Below are 17745 nucleotides of genomic sequence, written 5' to 3'. Positions count from 1 at the left end.
AGAGTCTAGTCCTGTGACTGGGCCATGTCAGTGTGTCCACAGGGACTAGAAGAGTCTAGAGTCCTGTGACTGTGCTGTGTCAGTGTCCACAGGCACTAGAAGAGTCTAGAGTCCTCTGACTGGGCTGTGTCAGTGTGTACACAGGGACTGGAAGAGTCTAGAGCCCTGTGACTGGGCTGTGTCAGTGTCCACAGGGACTAGAAGAGTCTAGAGTACTGTGCCTGGGCCGTGTCAGTGTGTCCACAGGGACAAGAGGAGTCTAGAGCCCTGTGACTGGGCCGTGTCAGTGTGTCCACAGGGACTAGAAGAGTCTAGAGCCCTGTGATTGGGCTGTGTCAGTGTGTCCACAGGGACTAGAAGAGTCTAGAGTCCTCTGACTGGGCTGTGTCAGTGTGTCCACAGGGACTAGAAGAGTCTAGAGTCCTGTGACTGGGCCGTGTCAGTGTCCACAGGGACTAGAAGAGTCTAGAGTCCTGTGACTGGGCTGTGTCAGTGTGTCCACAGGGACTAGAAGAGTCTAGAGCCCTGTGACTGGGCTGTGTCAGTGTGTCCACAGGGACTAGAAGAGTCTAGTCCTGTGACTGGGCCATGTCAGTGTGTCCACAGGGACTAGAAGAGTCTAGAGTCCTGTGACTGTGCTGTGTCAGTGTCCACAGGCACTAGAAGAGTCTAGAGTCCTCTGACTGGGCTGTGTCAGTGTGTACACAGGGACTGGAAGAGTCTAGAGCCCTGTGACTGGGCTGTGTCAGTGTCCACAGGGACTAGAAGAGTCTAGAGTACTGTGCCTGGGCCGTGTCAGTGTGTCCACAGGGACAAGAGGAGTCTAGAGCCCTGTGACTGGGCCGTGTCAGTGTGTCCACAGGGACTAGAAGAGTCTAGAGCCCTGTGATTGGGCTGTGTCAGTGTGTCCACAGGGACTAGAAGAGTCTAGAGCCCTGTGACTGGGCTGTGTCAGTGTGTCCACAGGGACTAGAAGAGTCCAGAGCCCTGGGACTGGGCCGTGTCAGTGTGTCCACAGGGACAAGAGGAGTCTAGAGCCCTGTCACTGGGCTGTTTCAGTGTGTCCACAGGGACTAGAAGAGTCTAGAGCCCTGTGACTGGGCCGTGTCAGTGTGTCCACAGGGACTAGAAGAGTCTAGAGCCCTGTGACTGGGCTGTGTCAGTGTGTCCACAGGGACTAGAAGAGTCTAGAGCCCTGTGCCTGGGCCGTGTCAGTGTGTCCACAGGGACAAGAGGAGTCTAGAGCCCTGTGACTGGGCCGTGTCAGTGTGTCCACAGGGACTAGAAGAGTCTAGAGCCCTGTGATTGGGCTGTGTCAGTGTGTCCACAGGGACTAGAAGAGTCTAGAGCCCTGTGACTGGGCTGTGTCAGTGTGTCCACAGGGACTAGAAGAGTCCAGAGCCCTGGGACTGGGCCGTGTCAGTGTGTCCACAGGGACAAGAGGAGTCTAGAGCCCTGTGACTGGGCTGTTTCAGTGTGTCCACAGGGACTAGAAGAGTCTAGAGCCCTGTGACTGGGCCGTGTCAGTGTGTCCACAGGGACTAGAAGAGTCTAGAGCCCTGTGACTGGGCTGTCAGTGTGTCCACAGGGACTAGAAGAGTCTAGAGCCCTGTGCCTGGGCCGTGTCAGTGTGTCCACAGGGACAAGAGGAGTCTAGAGCCCTGTGACTGGGCCGTGTCAGTGTGTCCACAGGGACTAGAAGAGTCTAGAGCCCTGTGATTGGGCTGTGTCAGTGTGTCCACAGGGACTAGAAGAGTCTAGAGCCCTGTGACTGGGCTGTGTCAGTGTGTCCACAGGGACTAGAAGAGTCCAGAGCCCTGGGACTGGGCCGTGTCAGTGTGTCCACAGGGACAAGAGGAGTCTAGAGCCCTGTGACTGGGCTGTTTCAGTGTGTCCACAGGGACTAGAAGAGTCTAGAGCCCTGTGACTGGGCCGTGTCAGTGTGTCCACAGGGACTAGAAGAGTCTAGAGCCCTGTGACTGGGCTGTGTCAGTGTGTCCACGGGGACTAGAAGAGTCTAGAGTCCTGTGACTGGGCCGTGTCAGTGTGTCCACAGGGACTAGAAGAGTCTAGAGCCCTGTGATTGGGCTGTGTCAGTGTGTCCACAGGGACTAGAAGAGTCTAGAGCCCTGTGACTGGGCTGTGTCAGTGTGTCCACAGGGACTAGAAGAGTCCAGAGCCCTGGGACTGGGCCGTGTCAGTGTGTCCACAGGGACAAGAGGAGTCTAGAGCCCTGTGACTGGGCTGTTTCAGTGTGTCCACAGGGACTAGAAGAGTCTAGAGCCCTGTGACTGGGCCGTGTCAGTGTGTCCACAGGGACTAGAAGAGTCTAGAGCCCTGTGACTGGGCTGTGTCAGTGTCCACAGGGACTAGAAGAGTCTAGAGTACTGTGCCTGGGTCGTGTCAGTGTGTCCACAGGGACAAGAGTAGTCTAGAGCCCTGTGACTGGGCTGTTTCAGTGTGTCCACAGGGACTAGAAGAGTCTAGGGCCCTGTGACTGGGCTGTGTCAGTGTCCACAGGGACTAGAAGAGTCTAGAGTCCTGTGACTGGGCTGTGTCAGTGTGTCCTCAGGGACTAGAAGAGTCTAGAGCTCTGTGACTGTGCTGTGTCAGTGTCCACAGGGACTAGAAGAGTCTAGAGTCCTGTGACTGGGCCGTGTCAGTGTGTCCACAGGGATTAGAAGAGTCTAGAGCCCTGTCACTGGGCTGTGTCAGTGTCCACAGGGACTAGAAGAGTCTAGAGCCCTGTGACTGGGTTGTGTCAGCGTGTCCACAGGGGCTAGAAGACAGTAGACGCTGGTGTATTAAAGGTGTTTCTATTAATACTGAGTGATTCTGGGGTAGGGAGGTCATGTGTGAACAGTGAGCTAAGTTTAGTGGCTGGTATAAATAATGATTGTGCACTGAAACTTGGTTATGAAATGTTCTTAGTTAGCGCAACCCAGTATGGGAGCTCTCTGCAGCTGAACACGTGCCGCTCAGGCCTGTGAACACAGTGAGTGTGTTGTCCTTCCAGACCAAATTCAAGTGTTTTTAGGAGTGCTGTGTTCTGTCACAGTGACTGTAAGAGACACTTCAGTCTAATCTGCTGATCTGACAACATATGATGTGATTAGAACTGAGGTCACCTGTGTGTCTGTCTGTGCGTGTGTGTGATTGTGTATGGTTGTATGTGACGGTGTGTCAGCACACTGGCAGTGGGAAGGATCTCTCAGGCCCTGACACACTGAGGGACAGTCTGTCTGTGTGTGTATGAAGGACAGGGCCTCAGCAGTTCATCTCATTCCACAGGAAGTGGCCTGATTTAGATCATTAACACTGCACTGAGAGAGAGAGGGGTTCATACAGACACACTGACTGGACACTCCAGTACATTAACACTACACTGGGAGAGAGAGGGGTTAATACGGACACGCTGACTGGACACTCCAGTACATGAACACTGCACTGAGAGAGAGAGAGGTTAATACAGACACACTGACTGGACACTCCAGTACATGAACACTGCACTGAGAGAGAGAGGGGTTCATACAGACACACTGACTGGACACTCCAGTACATGAACACTGCACTGAGAGAGAGGGGTTAATACAGACACACTGACTGGACACTCCAGTACATTAACACTGCATTGAGAGAGAGAGGGGTTCATACAGACACACTGACTAGACACTCCAGTACATTAACACTGCACTGAGAGAGAGAGGGGTTCATACAGACACACTGACTGGACACTCCAGTACATGAACACTGCACTGAGAGAGAGGGGTTAATACAGACACACTGACTGGACACTCCAGTACATTAACACTGCGAGAGAGAGAGAGAGGGGGGTTAATACAGTCATGGCACTAGGAGAGAGAGGGGGGAGGGGATAATTAGTCTGTAATTAGGTGGTCAGAGGAGTAAATCTCTCTCAATCTGTTGGATCCGAGAGGGAAACAGAGCAGCAACACAGAGACAGAGGACAGAGACTGAACGCTCGGGTTCGATTGCGAGAGGGGTGCAGTGACCCAGGACCAGGAGGAGAGCCGGAGCTGCTGATCAGACGGAGGTGAGAAAGTAGCACAGGGAGCAGCATGAGCTGTAAAGACACTCACACAGTCAGGTCAGCTTTCATGTTTCTGTTTATTTAACTGCTGTCTTTCACACAGCCAGCCTGTCTGTATCTGTCCGTCTGTCAGTTTGTCCGTCTGTCCGTCTGTCTATCTGTCTGTCTGTCTGCCTGCCTCTCTCTCTCTGTCCGTCTGTCTGTCTGTCTGTCCGTCCATCAGCCTGACTATCTGTCTGTCCATCTGTCCGTCTGCCTCTCTCTGTCCGTCTGTCTGTCTGTCTGACTACATGAATCAAAGTAAGATTTTCAATATTGAGATTGGTTTAATTCCTCCAGTCCCAGTTATTTTGAGGAAGGGTGATATTTTCTTCTTTACCAGAAATTCTTGAGATTCTGCCTAGTGTTGTACACTGCTTTAATGATATGATGATATGATGGAAAATGAACAAGGAAAAGAAGCCAGCTATCAAGACTTATCCATGGACACCAGCATGTCTACTGTGCAGAACAGCAACAGAAAAGAGTATTTTAATACTGGAGACAATGTGAAATCATCCATATCCATTTCCACTCCCATTACTGGTGACAGTGGGATTCAGGTTTAATCCACATCTAATTCAGTACAGATCTACTGCGTTGGGAATGTAGCTCCTACTGTAACAGACTGGTCTACTGCACTGGGACTGTAGCTCCTATTGTAACAGACTGTTCTACTGCACTGGGACTGTAGCTCCTATTGTAACAGACTGTTCTACTGCACTGGGACTGTAGCTCCTATTGTAACAGGACTGTTCTACTGTACTGGGACTGTTGCTCCTATTGTAACAGACTGTTCTACTGCACTGGGACTGTAGCTCCTACTGTAACAGACTGTTCTACTGCACTGGGACTGTAGCTCCTACTGTAACAGACTGTTCTACTGCACTGGGACTGTAGCTCCTATTGTAACAGGACTGTTCTGCTGTACTGGGACTGTAGCTCCTATTGTAACAGACTGTTCTACTGCACTGGGACTGTTGCTCCTATTGTAACAGACTGGTCTACTGCACTGGGACTGTAGCTCCTGTTGTAACAAGACTGTTCTACTGCACTGGGACTGTAGCTCCTATTGTAACAGACTGTTCTACTGTACTGGGACTGAAGCTCTTATTGTAACAGGACTGTTCTACTGCACTGGGACTGTAGCTCCTGGGGCATGTTTGCCCCTAGAAAATGTTTTAGCATATTGTGTAAAAAATCAAAGCTATGAATGATTTGTTATCATTTTTATCAGATAACCAGGTGACCTGAGCACTGAGAGATCCATTAATCACCAGAGAACAGATCATCAAGAGATCCATTCTTCACCAGAGACAAAGATCAGAGAGATCCATTCTTCACCTGGGAAACAGATCACTGAGATCCATTCTTCACCAGAGAACAGATCACTGAGAGATCCATTCTTCGCCAGGGTGACCTGATCCCTGAGACCCCTGTGACGAGCCTGCTCGGGGTGATCTGCCAGCTCGCTCGTCCCATCAGCCCCCTCTCTGCGCCCTGGGACCGCCATGCTTCCTGCTGCCCGCCCCACCCCCCTCCTCCTCCTCCTCCTCCTCGGGCTCCTCCTGGCGGGGCCGGCCCCGGCCTCGGCCCCGGGGCCCGAGCTGCCCAGGTTCGTGTGCACCCCGCTGCCACCGGGCGCGGACCCGCAGTGCTCCGGAGCCGAGGGGCCGGGCTGGGCGGGGCTGGGGGACGAGGCGCAGGCCACCATCCTGCGGCTGCGCGAGACGCTGGTGCAGCAGCGCGAGACCCTCCTGGACCAGCGGGACACCATCCGCGAGCTGACCGCCAAGCTGGCGCTGTGCCAGGGCTCCGGCCGCGCCCCGCAGCCCCGGCCCGGCCCCCCGCCCCGCGCCCAGCCCCGGCCCCCGGGGGGAGCCGGCACCCCCTCGTCGCCTGAGCAGGTGGGCCGCGTGCTCCAGGCCCTGAGGGAGCGGCTGGAGAGCCTGCAGGTGAGGGGCAGGGGGGCAGGGGCAGGAGGGTGGGTGGTCGAGAGGGCAGGTGGGCAGGGGGGCAGGAGGGTGGGTGGTCGAGAGGGCAGGTGGGCAGGGGGGCAGGAGGGTGGGTGGTCAAGAGGGCAGGGGGGCAGGGGGGCAGGAGGGCGGTCAGTTGTGCAGACGCAGTCAGGCCCTCCAGCTCTCAGGACGTCTGGTGCTCTTGGGACAGATGTCATTACAGCAGGGGGCAGTGAACTGATCACAGTCGATTAGGCTGATCCACTCTGACAGCTCCTTAAGTAGGGCGTGATCTAGTGCTGGGTAATCTGGATAGACTTAGAGGAGCTGAGGACAAGAGGAAGGAGAGAGACCTATTATACTGAACTGGGACTGTAGCTCCTACTGTAACACACTGTTCTACTGTACTGGGACTGTAGCTCCTATTGTAACAGGACTGTTCTACTGTATTGGGACTGTGGCTCCTATTGAGAGAAGACTGTTTCTTCTCTAGGATTTGGCCTTAACAAGCCATGTTCTGAAGAAGTTAGTCTGAATTACCTGCCAGAGGAGGGTGAACTGGCCCAGCCAGGCCCCTCAGTGTCTCAGCTCTGAGCAGAGTGTTGTTCAGCTCAGTGACTTGATGACTCTCCCAAGTGAGGCGGTTCTGTAAACAGCCCTCTCTCTCCAGCAGTCCAGGAACATCTCCAGCTCATATTCCTCCTCACTCCGAGACCTCCTGCAGAGGAAGATCAGCGCTCTGGAGCAGCAGATGCACCACCAGTCTCTTTCCCATGGCAACGCAGGGGAGCACGAGAGTGATGACCATGATCGCCATGGCAACCACAGTGATGACCACCACCACAACGATGATGATGACCACCACCACTATGATGACCATCACCATGACGATGACGACCACCATGATGATGATGATCACCACCATGAGGACGATGACCACCACCACGATGACGATGACCACCACCACGACCACTATGATGACCACCACCATGACAATGACCACCATCACAACGATGATCACCATGACATCAGCAACGAAGCAGATAGCTACGCCCACCCCCGACTGGCCTATCACCAGGGTCAGAGACCTGCTGCCCATGGGCTGCACTCGAACAAACTGGACGCTGTGCTGAGCCACCTGCACCACCGCAGCTCAGACCACGGTAACAGACCTGTTCTGCAGTGTGCTGGGCTCGACTAGACAGGTCTGAACTGTTCTGCAGTGCACTGGGCTCTGCTAGACTAGTCTGAACTGTTCTGCAGTGTGCTGGGCTCGACTAGACTGGTCTGAACTGTTCTGTAGTGCACTGGGCTCTGCTAGACTAGTCTGAACTGTTCTGCAGTGCGCTGGGCTCGAGTAGACTGGTCTGAACTGTTCTGCAGTGCACTGGACTCTGCTAGACTAGTCTGAACTGTTCTGCAGTGCACTGGGCTCTGCTAGACTAGTCTGAACTGTTCTGCAGTGTGCTGGGCTCGACTAGACTGGTCTGAACTGTTCTGCAGTGTGCTGGGCTGGACTGGACTGGACTGGACGGGGCGGGCCTGGACTGGGCGGGGCGGGCTATGGCTGGGTGGAGTGGGGCGGGCCTGGACTGGGCGGGGCAGACTATGGCTGGGTGGGGCGGGGCTGGACTGACCCCTCCTGCTCCCCTCTGCAGGTTCTCACAGGAAGCCCAGGGGCCGGGCCGGGTTCCAGATCGGCTTCCCCATGCGCACCAACTACATGTACGGGCGCGTGAAGCACACCCTCCTACACGAGCTGTTCGCCCTCACGCTCTGCGCCTGGCTGAAGGGCGGCGCCGGACCCGGCCTGGGCACGCCCTTCTCCTACTCCGTCCCAGGACAGGCCAACGAGCTGGTGCTCATCGAGTGGGGCAACAACCCCATGGAGCTGCTGGTGAACGACAGGGTGAGCAGCAGGGAGTCTGGAACAGAGCAGGGGGAGTCTGGAACAGAGCAGCAGGGAGAGTCTGGAACAGAGCAACAGGGAGAGTCTGGAACAGAGCAGCAGGGGAGAGTCTGGAACAGAGCAGCAGGGGAGAGTCTGGAACAGAGCAGGGGGAGAGTCTGGAACAGAGCAACAGGGAGAGTCTGGAACAGAGCAACAGGGAGAGTCTGGAACAGAGCAGCAGGGGAGAGTCTGGAACAGAGCAGCAGGGGAGAGTCTGGAACAGAGCAGCAGGGGAGAGTCTGGAACAGAGCAGCAGGGAGAGTCTGGAACAGAGCAACAGGGAGAGTCTGGAACAGAGCAACAGGGAGAGTCTGGAACAGAGCAGCAGGGAGAGTCTGGAACAGAGCAGCAGGGAGAGTCTGGAACAGGAGAGAAGAGAGAAGAGAGAAGAGAGGAGAGAGGAGAGAGGAGAGAGGAGAGAGGAGAGAGGAGAGAGGAGAGAGGAGAGAGGAGAGAGGGGAGAGGGGAGAGGGGAGAGGGGAGAGGGGAGAGGGGAGAGGAGAGAGGAGAGAGGAGAGAGGAGAGAGGAGAGAGGAGAGAGGAGAGAGGAGAGAGGAGAGAGGAGAGAGGAGAGAGGGGAGAGGGGAGAGGGGAGAGGGGAGAGGGGAGAGGGGAGAGGGGAGAGCTCACAGTTATTCACACTGGTCTGCTCTCCTCTGCAGGCAGTCACTCTGCCCCTGTCTCTGACCGATGGGAAGTGGCACCACGTGTGTGTGACCTGGACAACTCGGGATGGCCTGTGGGAGGCGTACCAGGACGGGGTGAAGAGGGGTTCAGGGGAGAACCTGGCCGCCTGGCACCCCATCAGACCCGGGGGCGTCTTCATCTTGGGGCAGGAACAGGTACCCCTGGGGTGTTCTAGAGCAGCGATGGCTTATACTTGAAGCTACGTGCATGTGATTAGACTGAGAGTTAGTGTCAGTCAGGGTCACTGTGCTGTAGTGTTCAGTCAGTCAGTGTCTCTATGAGGAGGGTCCAGTCAGTCAGTCAGTCAGTGTCTCTGTGCTGTAGTGTCCAGTCAGTCAGTCAGTGTCTCTGTGCTGTAGTGTCCAGTCAGTCAGTCAGTGTTGTGTCTCTCCAGGACACGCTGGGCGGTCGGTTTGATGCCACCCAGGCCTTCGTGGGTGAGATATCAGACTTGCAGCTCTGGTCCCACGTGCTGACGGCCCACGAGATCTACAGCCAGGCGTCCTGCGGCAGTCACATGACCGGTGACATCATCGCCTGGGCCGAGACCCTGCTGGAGCTGCATGGCGGAGTGACCAAGTACCCCTTCGACCCCTGTCACTGACTCCCCCTGCGCCCCGAAACTGCTGCCCCCAACATGGACACGGACCTGAGAGCCCGGAGCTTCACTGGAACACTGGTCAGCCAGGACCCAGCAGAACCCAGCAGGATGCAGCAGAACCCAACAAAACACACTCCACTGCAGTCAGACAGAACCCAACAGAACCCAGCAGAACCCAACAGAACACACTCCACTGCAGTCAGACAGAACCCAGCAGAACCCAGCAGAACACACTCCACTGCAGTCAGACAGAACCCAGCAGAACCCAGCAGAACCCAGCAGAACACACTCCACTGCAGTCAGACAGAACACGCTTCTCTTCACTTTGACTCTTTGAGACACAGCAGCCTGACAGCACAACAGCTGTCAGGCTGCTGACAGCGAGACTCACACACAGAGCAGGGCGGCGTCATGTCAGACCAGCCCCCCAAACCCTCACCCCGACAGCAGGGGTCTACCAACACTGTCCCAGTGCACCCAGACCAGTAACACTGCTCTCTGTGACTCTATAGAGTCTATAGGATGAGGGAGTGTGAGTGTTGTTACAGTGATACTGCTGTCTGTAACTATAGAGTCTATAAGATGAGGGCGTGTGAGTGTTGTTACAGTGATACTGCTGTCTGTGACTCTATAGAGTCTATAGGATGAGGCAGTGTGAGTGTTGTTACAGTGATACTGCTGTCTGTGACTCTATAGAGTCTATAGGATGAGGGAGTGTGAGTGTTGTTACAGTGATACTGCTGCCTGTGACTCTATAGAGTCTATAGGATGAGGCAGTGTGAGTGTTGTTACAGTGATACTGCTGTCTGTGACTATAGAGTCTATAGGATGAGGGAGTGTGAGTGTTGTTACAGTGATACTGCTGTCTGTGACTATAGAGTCTATAGGATGAGGGAGTGTGAGCGTTGTTACAGTGATACTGCTGTCTGTGACTCTATAAAGTCTATAGGGTGAGGGAGTGTGAGTGTTGTTACAGTGATACTGCTGTCTGTGACTCTATAGAGTCTATAGGATGAGGAAGTGTGAGTGATACTGCTATGAGCCTAGCTTTGTGGATCAGTCAGTTTAGCAGTACTGCTCAGTGGACAAGAGAGTGATCACCTGGTCTCTGTGCTGCTGTCCTGTCTGCAGGTCTGTTCAACTAGAGGGGTTTCGTCACGTTGGCTGGTGACGTCAGTCCTGAACTGGGCTCCTTGCTATCTGATACCAGATTCTTTAGAGTCTTCTCCATTTTCTTATTTATCTCTGTTTTCATTCCTTGTCGGCCAATACCAACCCTGTTAAGTGTTTTTATTCCTGAGGTCTTGTTTGTTTACAAAAAACAAATAAAGAAATTGTTGAAAGTGACAAGAGGCGTCATTGCTCGATTGGCAGCTGCAGAGCGTTTCTTCTGCTCGGGTCACAATGGGAGGACTGCCGCAGCTCTCAGTGACGACACTGCAGACTCACAGGGGGTCCCTGTTACGCCACTTCAGGAGCTGCAGGAAGATGAGCACCACAGGGAAAGGTAGACATGAGAGCAGTAGAGACTTTACACTGAGAGTGGTGGAGGGCGGTGATATTGAGGTTCTGACTGTTTGGAAATGGATGGATGAGATTTTGAACTTGAATCAAATGAACTTGCTGTGTGGATCAGTCGGGGTTAGCAGTACTGCTCACTGGACAGTTGAGTTATCAGATAGATGGACACACATCTTCACTGCAGGATTGCTCCTGACCTGAGCGAGCAGGGTGCCTTGTCGCCCTCCGGTGGCGAAGTGGCGTATCGCGCCCGTGTGTGGTTCTGTATTCCTGCAGGACTCGTTACTCATGAATTACACCCATTGTATCCCGTCTGTTTCTCTGTGATCACAGAACTTCAAATTCAAGAGCTTTATTGACGTGACCGAAGAATTAGTTTCCAAAGCAGAAGCAATTTCTTCTTATTATTATCATCATCATCATCAATATCCATCCATTTTCTAAGCGCTTCTTCCAGTGGAGGGCCGCAGGGGGGCCAGAGCCCATTCCAGCAAGCAGGCAGGCAGCAGGTGGGGTACACTCACACTCGCACCAGGGGCGAGCTTCCCAGAAGCCCATTAAGCTACTAGTGTGCCTCTGCAGTGCGGGAGGAAAGCAGGGCGCCTGAAGGAACACGGGGAGAAATTCTGGGTTTAGATGTGTAAATTTGGGGAATAATATTTCCTTAACCCCAGAGTATCTGTCACAGTGCAGTAGGAAGTGCACCTCTGTCTCTATTTCTCCCCGCTGGCAGTGGGAGCACAGCCTGTCCTCTCTGGACAGTCAGGTCTGCCTGTGTCCAGTTTCTCTGGTCAGGCTGTGGTCACTGAGCCTGTCAGTAGTGTTGTTAAGTTTGTGTGTGAAGCCCAGTGGGTAAGATAGTGTTGTGATTTGGATGATTGTGATTGGTGTTGCTGTAGCTGTGCTGTCCTGAGACTGGCTGGTGTCAAGACCAGCTGTATTCTGGGATCAGCAGGGCCTAGTGGTGGTATGAATTGTGGTCTCTGTTTCTCAGGTGTAACCAGTGTTTGATTACACTGTTCTGTATGTTTATCAATAGTGGGTATTGGCCTAATTCAGCCCTGCACTCGCTGTTAGCTGTTTTCCCTGCACATGGAGGATGTTTCTACAGATTGATTAGAGTTTCTACAGAGCGTACTCCTGGTCTGTGAGGGGACCCCGCACTTCACTGCCGTATAGGGCAATGGGTTGGATTACACTTTCAAATATTTGGAGCCAGATTCTTGTTGGTGGGTTGATGTTGAAGAGCCTCCTTCTTATTGTGTAGAAAGCCCCGAGTGCCTTTTCCCTCAGTGTCTTCACCCCAGGTCAAAACTCCCGGAAGAGCTGATGGTGAGACCGAGATATGTGTAGCTGGATGTGTGCTCCAATGTGTTGTTGTTCAGTGTGAATTTGTACCTGTTTCCCTGAGGTCTGGCTTTCTTCTGGAAAACCATAACTCTGGTCTTGTCCAGATTGACTGTCAGTGCCCAGGTCTGACAGTACTGCTCCAGCAGTGCCAGGTTCTGCTGCAGCCCCTGTTCTGTGGGCGACAGCAGGACCAGGTCATCTGCGTAGAGCAGGAACTTGATTTCTGTGTCGTGTAGTGTGAGACCAGGAGCTGCAGACTGCTCCAACATTCCTGCTAATTCGTTTATATAGATATTGAACAGTGTTGGGCTCAGGCTGCAGCCCTGTCTCACCCCACGATCCGAGTTAAGAATTCTGCCCTTTTGTTTCCAATTTTCACTGCACACTTGTTCTCTGGGTACATGTATTTAATTATGTCTTAATTATGACCGTACACCACTTTGAAGGAGTTTGGAAAAGTCCTTATTTGTCGGGGGGATGGCCGTGCTTGTTTGTAAGTGTGTGGGGCGAATATGTGCTCGTGTGTGCTGAGGAAGATCCGACTCTTCCTCAGGGCAGCACGCCAGCTCTGTGAAGTAGCCCCCCTACAAACAGCGCCAATGAGGAAACCCCCCTCATTCGTTAGTGCTAAGTTTGTGCCGGCCTGTGCTGTTGAAGTCGCGTTCGTGCTGCTTTCGCTGCCGAAATATAGCGCCTTGGTTATCGGGTGACCATGTGACCATGCACGGCGACTTTGAGCCCCAGTGACCCCGCCTGCCGAGTTCAAGCGTCTGTTACCGGTGCGAGAGGAACAGCTCTTCAGGTGTGATCCTCTGTTTGCCCGGTGGATTTTGCATTTAATATCAGTGTCTTCTGTGCGTTTGTGTGAGCAGGAGAATTAGATTTGTCACATACCCTAATCAGAAAAGTTGCGGGTGTAGTCTCAAAAAGCGAACACTAGCAAACATTTGCATGTTCTTACCAAGAGGCTTGAACGAGCACGTCTTAATACTTCGTCGCGGTGTGCTTTTTAAAATCTGAAGAAGTGATCAGTTTCTCACCGTCTCCTTCAATAAACACGCGCACCGAGGGACGTGTAAAGATTTGACCCGTCAGCCGAGCCACGTGTTCAAAAAGCCTCGAATCTGAAACTTTACGACCAACAAGACACAAAGCACACTCGTCAACGTGAAAAAGAACCAGGGTGTTTTTTAAGGGGCGCTACGTACGAGGTTGTCGCGGGTAGTAAATAACACAGCCGAGAAGCAACACTGGAAAGTCCACCGTCTCAAACCTGCAGACCGCGGCAATATCGGAAACATATTTTTTATTTTCACACGACAGAAGTGAACACATATCGGAGACCTTTAAGAACCTGTCATGACCCGCGTGCTCGTGTCGCAGCGCAGACGGCCGACCAGCGCGGTGACGTCACCGCCCTTCCCTGGGCATGATGGGAGATTTCTCTTCGGCTCTTTTTCCCCTTTTTTGTTATTTTTTTATTAAACGTAAAGAATTTGCAACTACAACCAGAGGATCAGAAACAGGTACAAGAGAAAAAAAACATTTAACCACCAGAGGTCATGAAGTAAATTATGTGATAAAATTGTATTGTGTACATATATCATGTTTTCCTTGCTTTATTATTTCTGTTTTTTTAATAGAATTTAAATAGTGTTTCAACATGCATGCGTTTCCTGTATGAAATAAAAATCAGCCCTCACTTTTTTACAAAACAAAAAAACGCTTTTCTTTTTACAACATTTTGAGTACCTCTGGCATTAATAGAGAAAATAGAAAAAGACACAAAAGCAGATCACTAACTCTAAGATTGTCTAAATTATTGAGTTTTTCAAGAACCAGAACTATAGCAGTCCTTAATACATAACTACACCATTCCAAACTAACACGAAATAAACACTAGTATATACTGCTATAACAAATAAAACCAAACATAATCATTAACTGAGCAGTCACTGGGAGCGGGTCTCCTTCCCCTCCACAGAGGCCCTCACTCCCACAAAGCAGGCTCTCCTCCCCTTTCTGGCAGCTTCAGCCTGGGGCCACAGCTGGCTCCTGGTGCTCCTGTCCGCGGCAGACAGGTCCTCTGCAAACCTCAGTTTGTTCTCATTCAAATACTCATTCCCTCTCGCCCCTCGCCACAGCGTGTCCCTCGCCGTCCTCTTGGTGAACTGTATTATAATCGATCTGGGGCGCCCTTGCCCAGACATGTTCGCTCTCCCGAGCCTGTGAACAGAGTCAATGTCCTCATCACGTTCCTCCTTAACTCCGAGTCATTTTAAACTCCATCGTCGACGGTATCTGTCTGCATTGTTCACTTCCAATTCAAGTTCTTTAATATGCTTTTCTTGTTCGGTATTTACTTGTTTAAGAACTTTTGCTTCACTCTTTAAGTCCTCACCCTCTTTAAACACACAGTCCATGGACTTTTTTAGACCTTGGATTCCGACTGTGTTAAATGGAATCGTGTCCTTCAGCTCACCCAAGCTCTGTGCCATCATGTTGAAGATGTTGGTCTGGAGCTCCTCCAGCGTCAGCTCGCCCCTTCCTCTCCTGGCCGCTGGGGTTTTCACAGGTGGCTGGGCAGGGACTCCGGCTCTTCCTCCGGCAGCTGAGTCTCGCTCGGGTACGAGTGCATCTCCAGCACTCTTCCACGTCCCCTGCAGCTGCTTCACTTTCCTCTTTCGTTGCCATCGATTTTCTTGGAGTGCCATACATATACGATTGAGGTATCTTAGACTTCTCCTTCGAAGACCCAGCACCCTCCTTTCTTTTCCCAGTGCTACTCATATCGAAATTCTTAAATATAAAAAAAGCTTATTTTTTTCAATTATAACTGGAGTTTAAACAACTAGTGTTAAACCCCTATTTTCTGTAGTAAAAAAAAACCCAAAATAATAAAATTCAGGTCATGAAAAACTAAAAAAAAAAACTCCTCAACCTCTAAACTTTACCTCCCAACTGAACGCCATCTTGAACGCTCCCCGATTTCCCTTTGGCTCAGCGGGCTGGGTCCCTGGTGAGTGACGCCGGAGGCCCGGGTTCGAGTCCCCAGCGGTGGGGGGCCGCGGTGGGCGCTTACCCTCGTGAACCCGAGAGTGACACAGTATTTACAGGGGTCTCGTGCGCAAACATGAAGCGATGAGCTCACAGTCCTTGTATCTTTGTGTTTCCGGCCAGTCTTGGTGCGGAATACAGCGTGAGGGCACACCTGCCCGCCGGAGACACAGGTGTGGGCGCCTGTGTTAGATCCTCGGGTGGAGTCGAGTCTTCTGTAGTCTGCGATGTACTGACCCGGATACGTCTGCTTGTCCTGCTCCATGAAGTTGCCCACCCGCCCGTCGAACAACACAAACGACGAAACTCACCGCAATCGTTTGTGCTGCGTTTGTGCCGGCTTGTGTCGCTGTAAGTAGCGTTTGTGCTGCTTTCATTTCCGAGATATAGCGCCTTGGTTTTTCGGATAATCACATGACTATCTACATGGTTTACGGGTACCAAAAAACTCGGTACTTGAACTCCTGATTGTGATGAAAACAATGGGGGCAATTTGTTTTCCGAGTCTGGTCGGGTGGGGTGACTGTTTCAATATAGCGCCTTCTTTTCCTGGCTGTGACGTCACTCTGTGACGTACAAAACAGCACAGTCACGACCACCAGATCTTTCAGTTGTGATCTTTTGATCAGTCGACTTTGCATCCTTTACGTGAATAAACAGTCTCACATTTAGGGAGGAGTTACTATGTTAGTTCAGTGGGTTAGGTGTTTTCTTTTAATTTTTAACCATGTTCTCGAAAATGTATTGCTTGTGTACTCCTTTCACTGGTGAAGAGACACCAGTTTTCCAAATTACAGCTGGTACAACACGAGAGCCCATATTCACATTTTTAGGTATTAATTTCAAGATCGATATAATTTAACAATAAAAAACAAAATTGAAAGCACGAGCATAATAATATAATGATCATAGACTTTATATTTCTATTCCTTTTTTAAAGTACAAAGCAGAAGGTATTTCCCCTACCTTAAATATACGATGACAATTGTTCAAATACCATCTATTCATTACAGAAAGCACCGGAGACAGTTATCCTGCACATAAAAATGTATTTATTTCGAAGAGTACGGGACATTGTGAATCAATAAAGACGTTAGAATAAAAAAAGCCGATGTTGTTATTTTGCAAATAAGTGAAGCATTTTAAAACTAGATTCTCATTGCCAGTGAACAAGCCGATCCACCTGGCGCTGCTGGCTTGAACAGCTCTCAGACCCGTGATTGGCTAAACCCCCGAACAGCTCGGGCTGCGATTGGGTGATGAGAATCGATACTCTGATTGGGTAAAGCGCCACAGCGGAAGTTCCGAGAGCATGTAGGCACACAGGTGACGGATGTTCTTCTTGGTCCAAACACTGTAGCCCCGGTTAACCGTGTATGCTGTATGAGCACACTGGATCTACAGTAACACATCCATTGGTTTCCAGCTACTGATCAATCTAAGAGAAGTCGCACTGAGGTCAAAACTGAAGAGCAGACAAAGAATGTCATGGCATCCACAGCGCGTTCACGACTCCGATTGCATGTCACGATAGGAGTGCGCGCATCACGATCACATCGCGATACTCATTGCGACTGGCGCATCACAGTCATGGCGCCACTGTCGCGACATTAAGTCCATATATCGCGGTATGACATATCCCGACAAAACGCCCCCGCCACCATGTCGCGACATGGAGCCCGCATATCGCGATGTGGCGTAACCCTGTCAAAACGGCCACTCCTCTGTCGCGACTTGGAGCCCGTATATCGCGATATGACATACCCTGACAGGATATGCTGACCCTATGTTGCGACACAAAGTCCATATATCGCGACACGTCCTATCTAGGTATATTATGTCCTGATATGAGACCTTTGTTGCAACTGCGGTGCCAGGGTGGCATGGAAGCAAGGCGCCAGTCATGATATACACTGCCACGATATACATGCGATATACGTGGGGTCCCTATCATGACATGCTGCGGAGGGCTTGTCGCGATGGTATCCCACAGTTACGCGTTTGGCAGCAGCGTGTCACGGTAGGGAAAGAAAAAGGAAAACGTGCCTTAGAAAATAAAAAACACAGATCTTACAATCACGGTGCTTTTATGTTCTTTACAACTACAGGTTTATGTCACAGATGGTTAACTTGTTGGCATGCGTCATGTCTTAGTATTATTCACATCTAAGGAGGCTCATATGTTTATGGATATTGATTGTCTTTAAAATGTTAACTATTTAGAGACTGACGTTTTACAATCCAGTAAACTGTGCGCATTGCTATAAAATCCAAAGCAAAAAGTTTTCTTACAATGCTTATTAAGGTCTACCGTCACAAAACACAGTATGTTAAAGAAGTAAAGAATTAAGTATAAAATTGCACCATCTGGTGTGTTACACTGTTCAAAGAAACGTACTGGATTAAAGCTCTGTATTGTTCCCCGACCACGAAGGTGTGAAATTGCAAAGGCTGAGGTCAACTGATGAAAAGATCACAACTGAAAGATCTGGTGGTCGTGACTTTGCTGTTTTTGTATGTCACAGTGACG

The 17745-nt window shown here is 51.3% G+C and overlaps 1 protein-coding gene across 3 annotated transcripts; it reads left to right on the top strand.

The window, feature by feature from the left end:
* Window positions 1–2670: 2670 nt before the first annotated feature.
* On the top strand, window positions 2671–10637 carry LOC102686510 (neuronal pentraxin-1). Of its 3 annotated transcripts, none has more exons than XM_069182410.1 (6): window positions 2671–4054; window positions 5328–6045; window positions 6722–7211; window positions 7707–7957; window positions 8662–8841; window positions 9081–10637. In XM_069182410.1, the coding sequence occupies exons 2-6, from the start codon at window positions 5602–5604 to the stop codon at window positions 9288–9290; spliced, it is 1575 nt and encodes a 524-aa protein (XP_069038511.1). In that variant the 5' UTR covers window positions 2671–4054; window positions 5328–5601; the 3' UTR covers window positions 9291–10637. The 3 variants fall into 3 exon arrangements, with proteins under 3 accessions (XP_069038511.1, XP_069038509.1, XP_069038510.1); XM_069182408.1 differs by having other exon boundaries at window positions 6719–7211; XM_069182409.1 differs by having other exon boundaries at window positions 2671–4108; window positions 6719–7211.
* Window positions 10638–17745: the final 7108 nt, after the last annotated feature.

Source organism: Lepisosteus oculatus, chromosome 23, assembly GCF_040954835.1.
Source record: "Lepisosteus oculatus isolate fLepOcu1 chromosome 23, fLepOcu1.hap2, whole genome shotgun sequence".
In the NCBI taxonomy this organism is placed as follows: domain Eukaryota; kingdom Metazoa; phylum Chordata; class Actinopteri; order Semionotiformes; family Lepisosteidae; genus Lepisosteus; species Lepisosteus oculatus.
The sequence above is the reverse complement of the archived record's forward strand: the minus strand, read 5'-3'. Positions and strand labels throughout refer to the sequence as shown.

What these genes read in the sequence shown, in the direction of transcription:
- LOC102686510 (XM_069182408.1), top strand. Translation starts at nt 5,602, where the DNA reads ATGCTTCCTGCTGCCCGCCCCACCCCCCTCCTCCTCCTCCTCCTCCTC. An exon ending in AGCTGCTGGTGAACGACAGG is followed by an intron (nt 7,958 to 8,661) that starts GTGAGCAGCAGG and finishes TCTCCTCTGCAG; the next exon opens with GCAGTCACTCTGCCCCTGTC. An exon ending in TCATCTTGGGGCAGGAACAG is followed by an intron (nt 8,842 to 9,080) that starts GTACCCCTGGGG and finishes GTGTCTCTCCAG; the next exon opens with GACACGCTGGGCGGTCGGTT.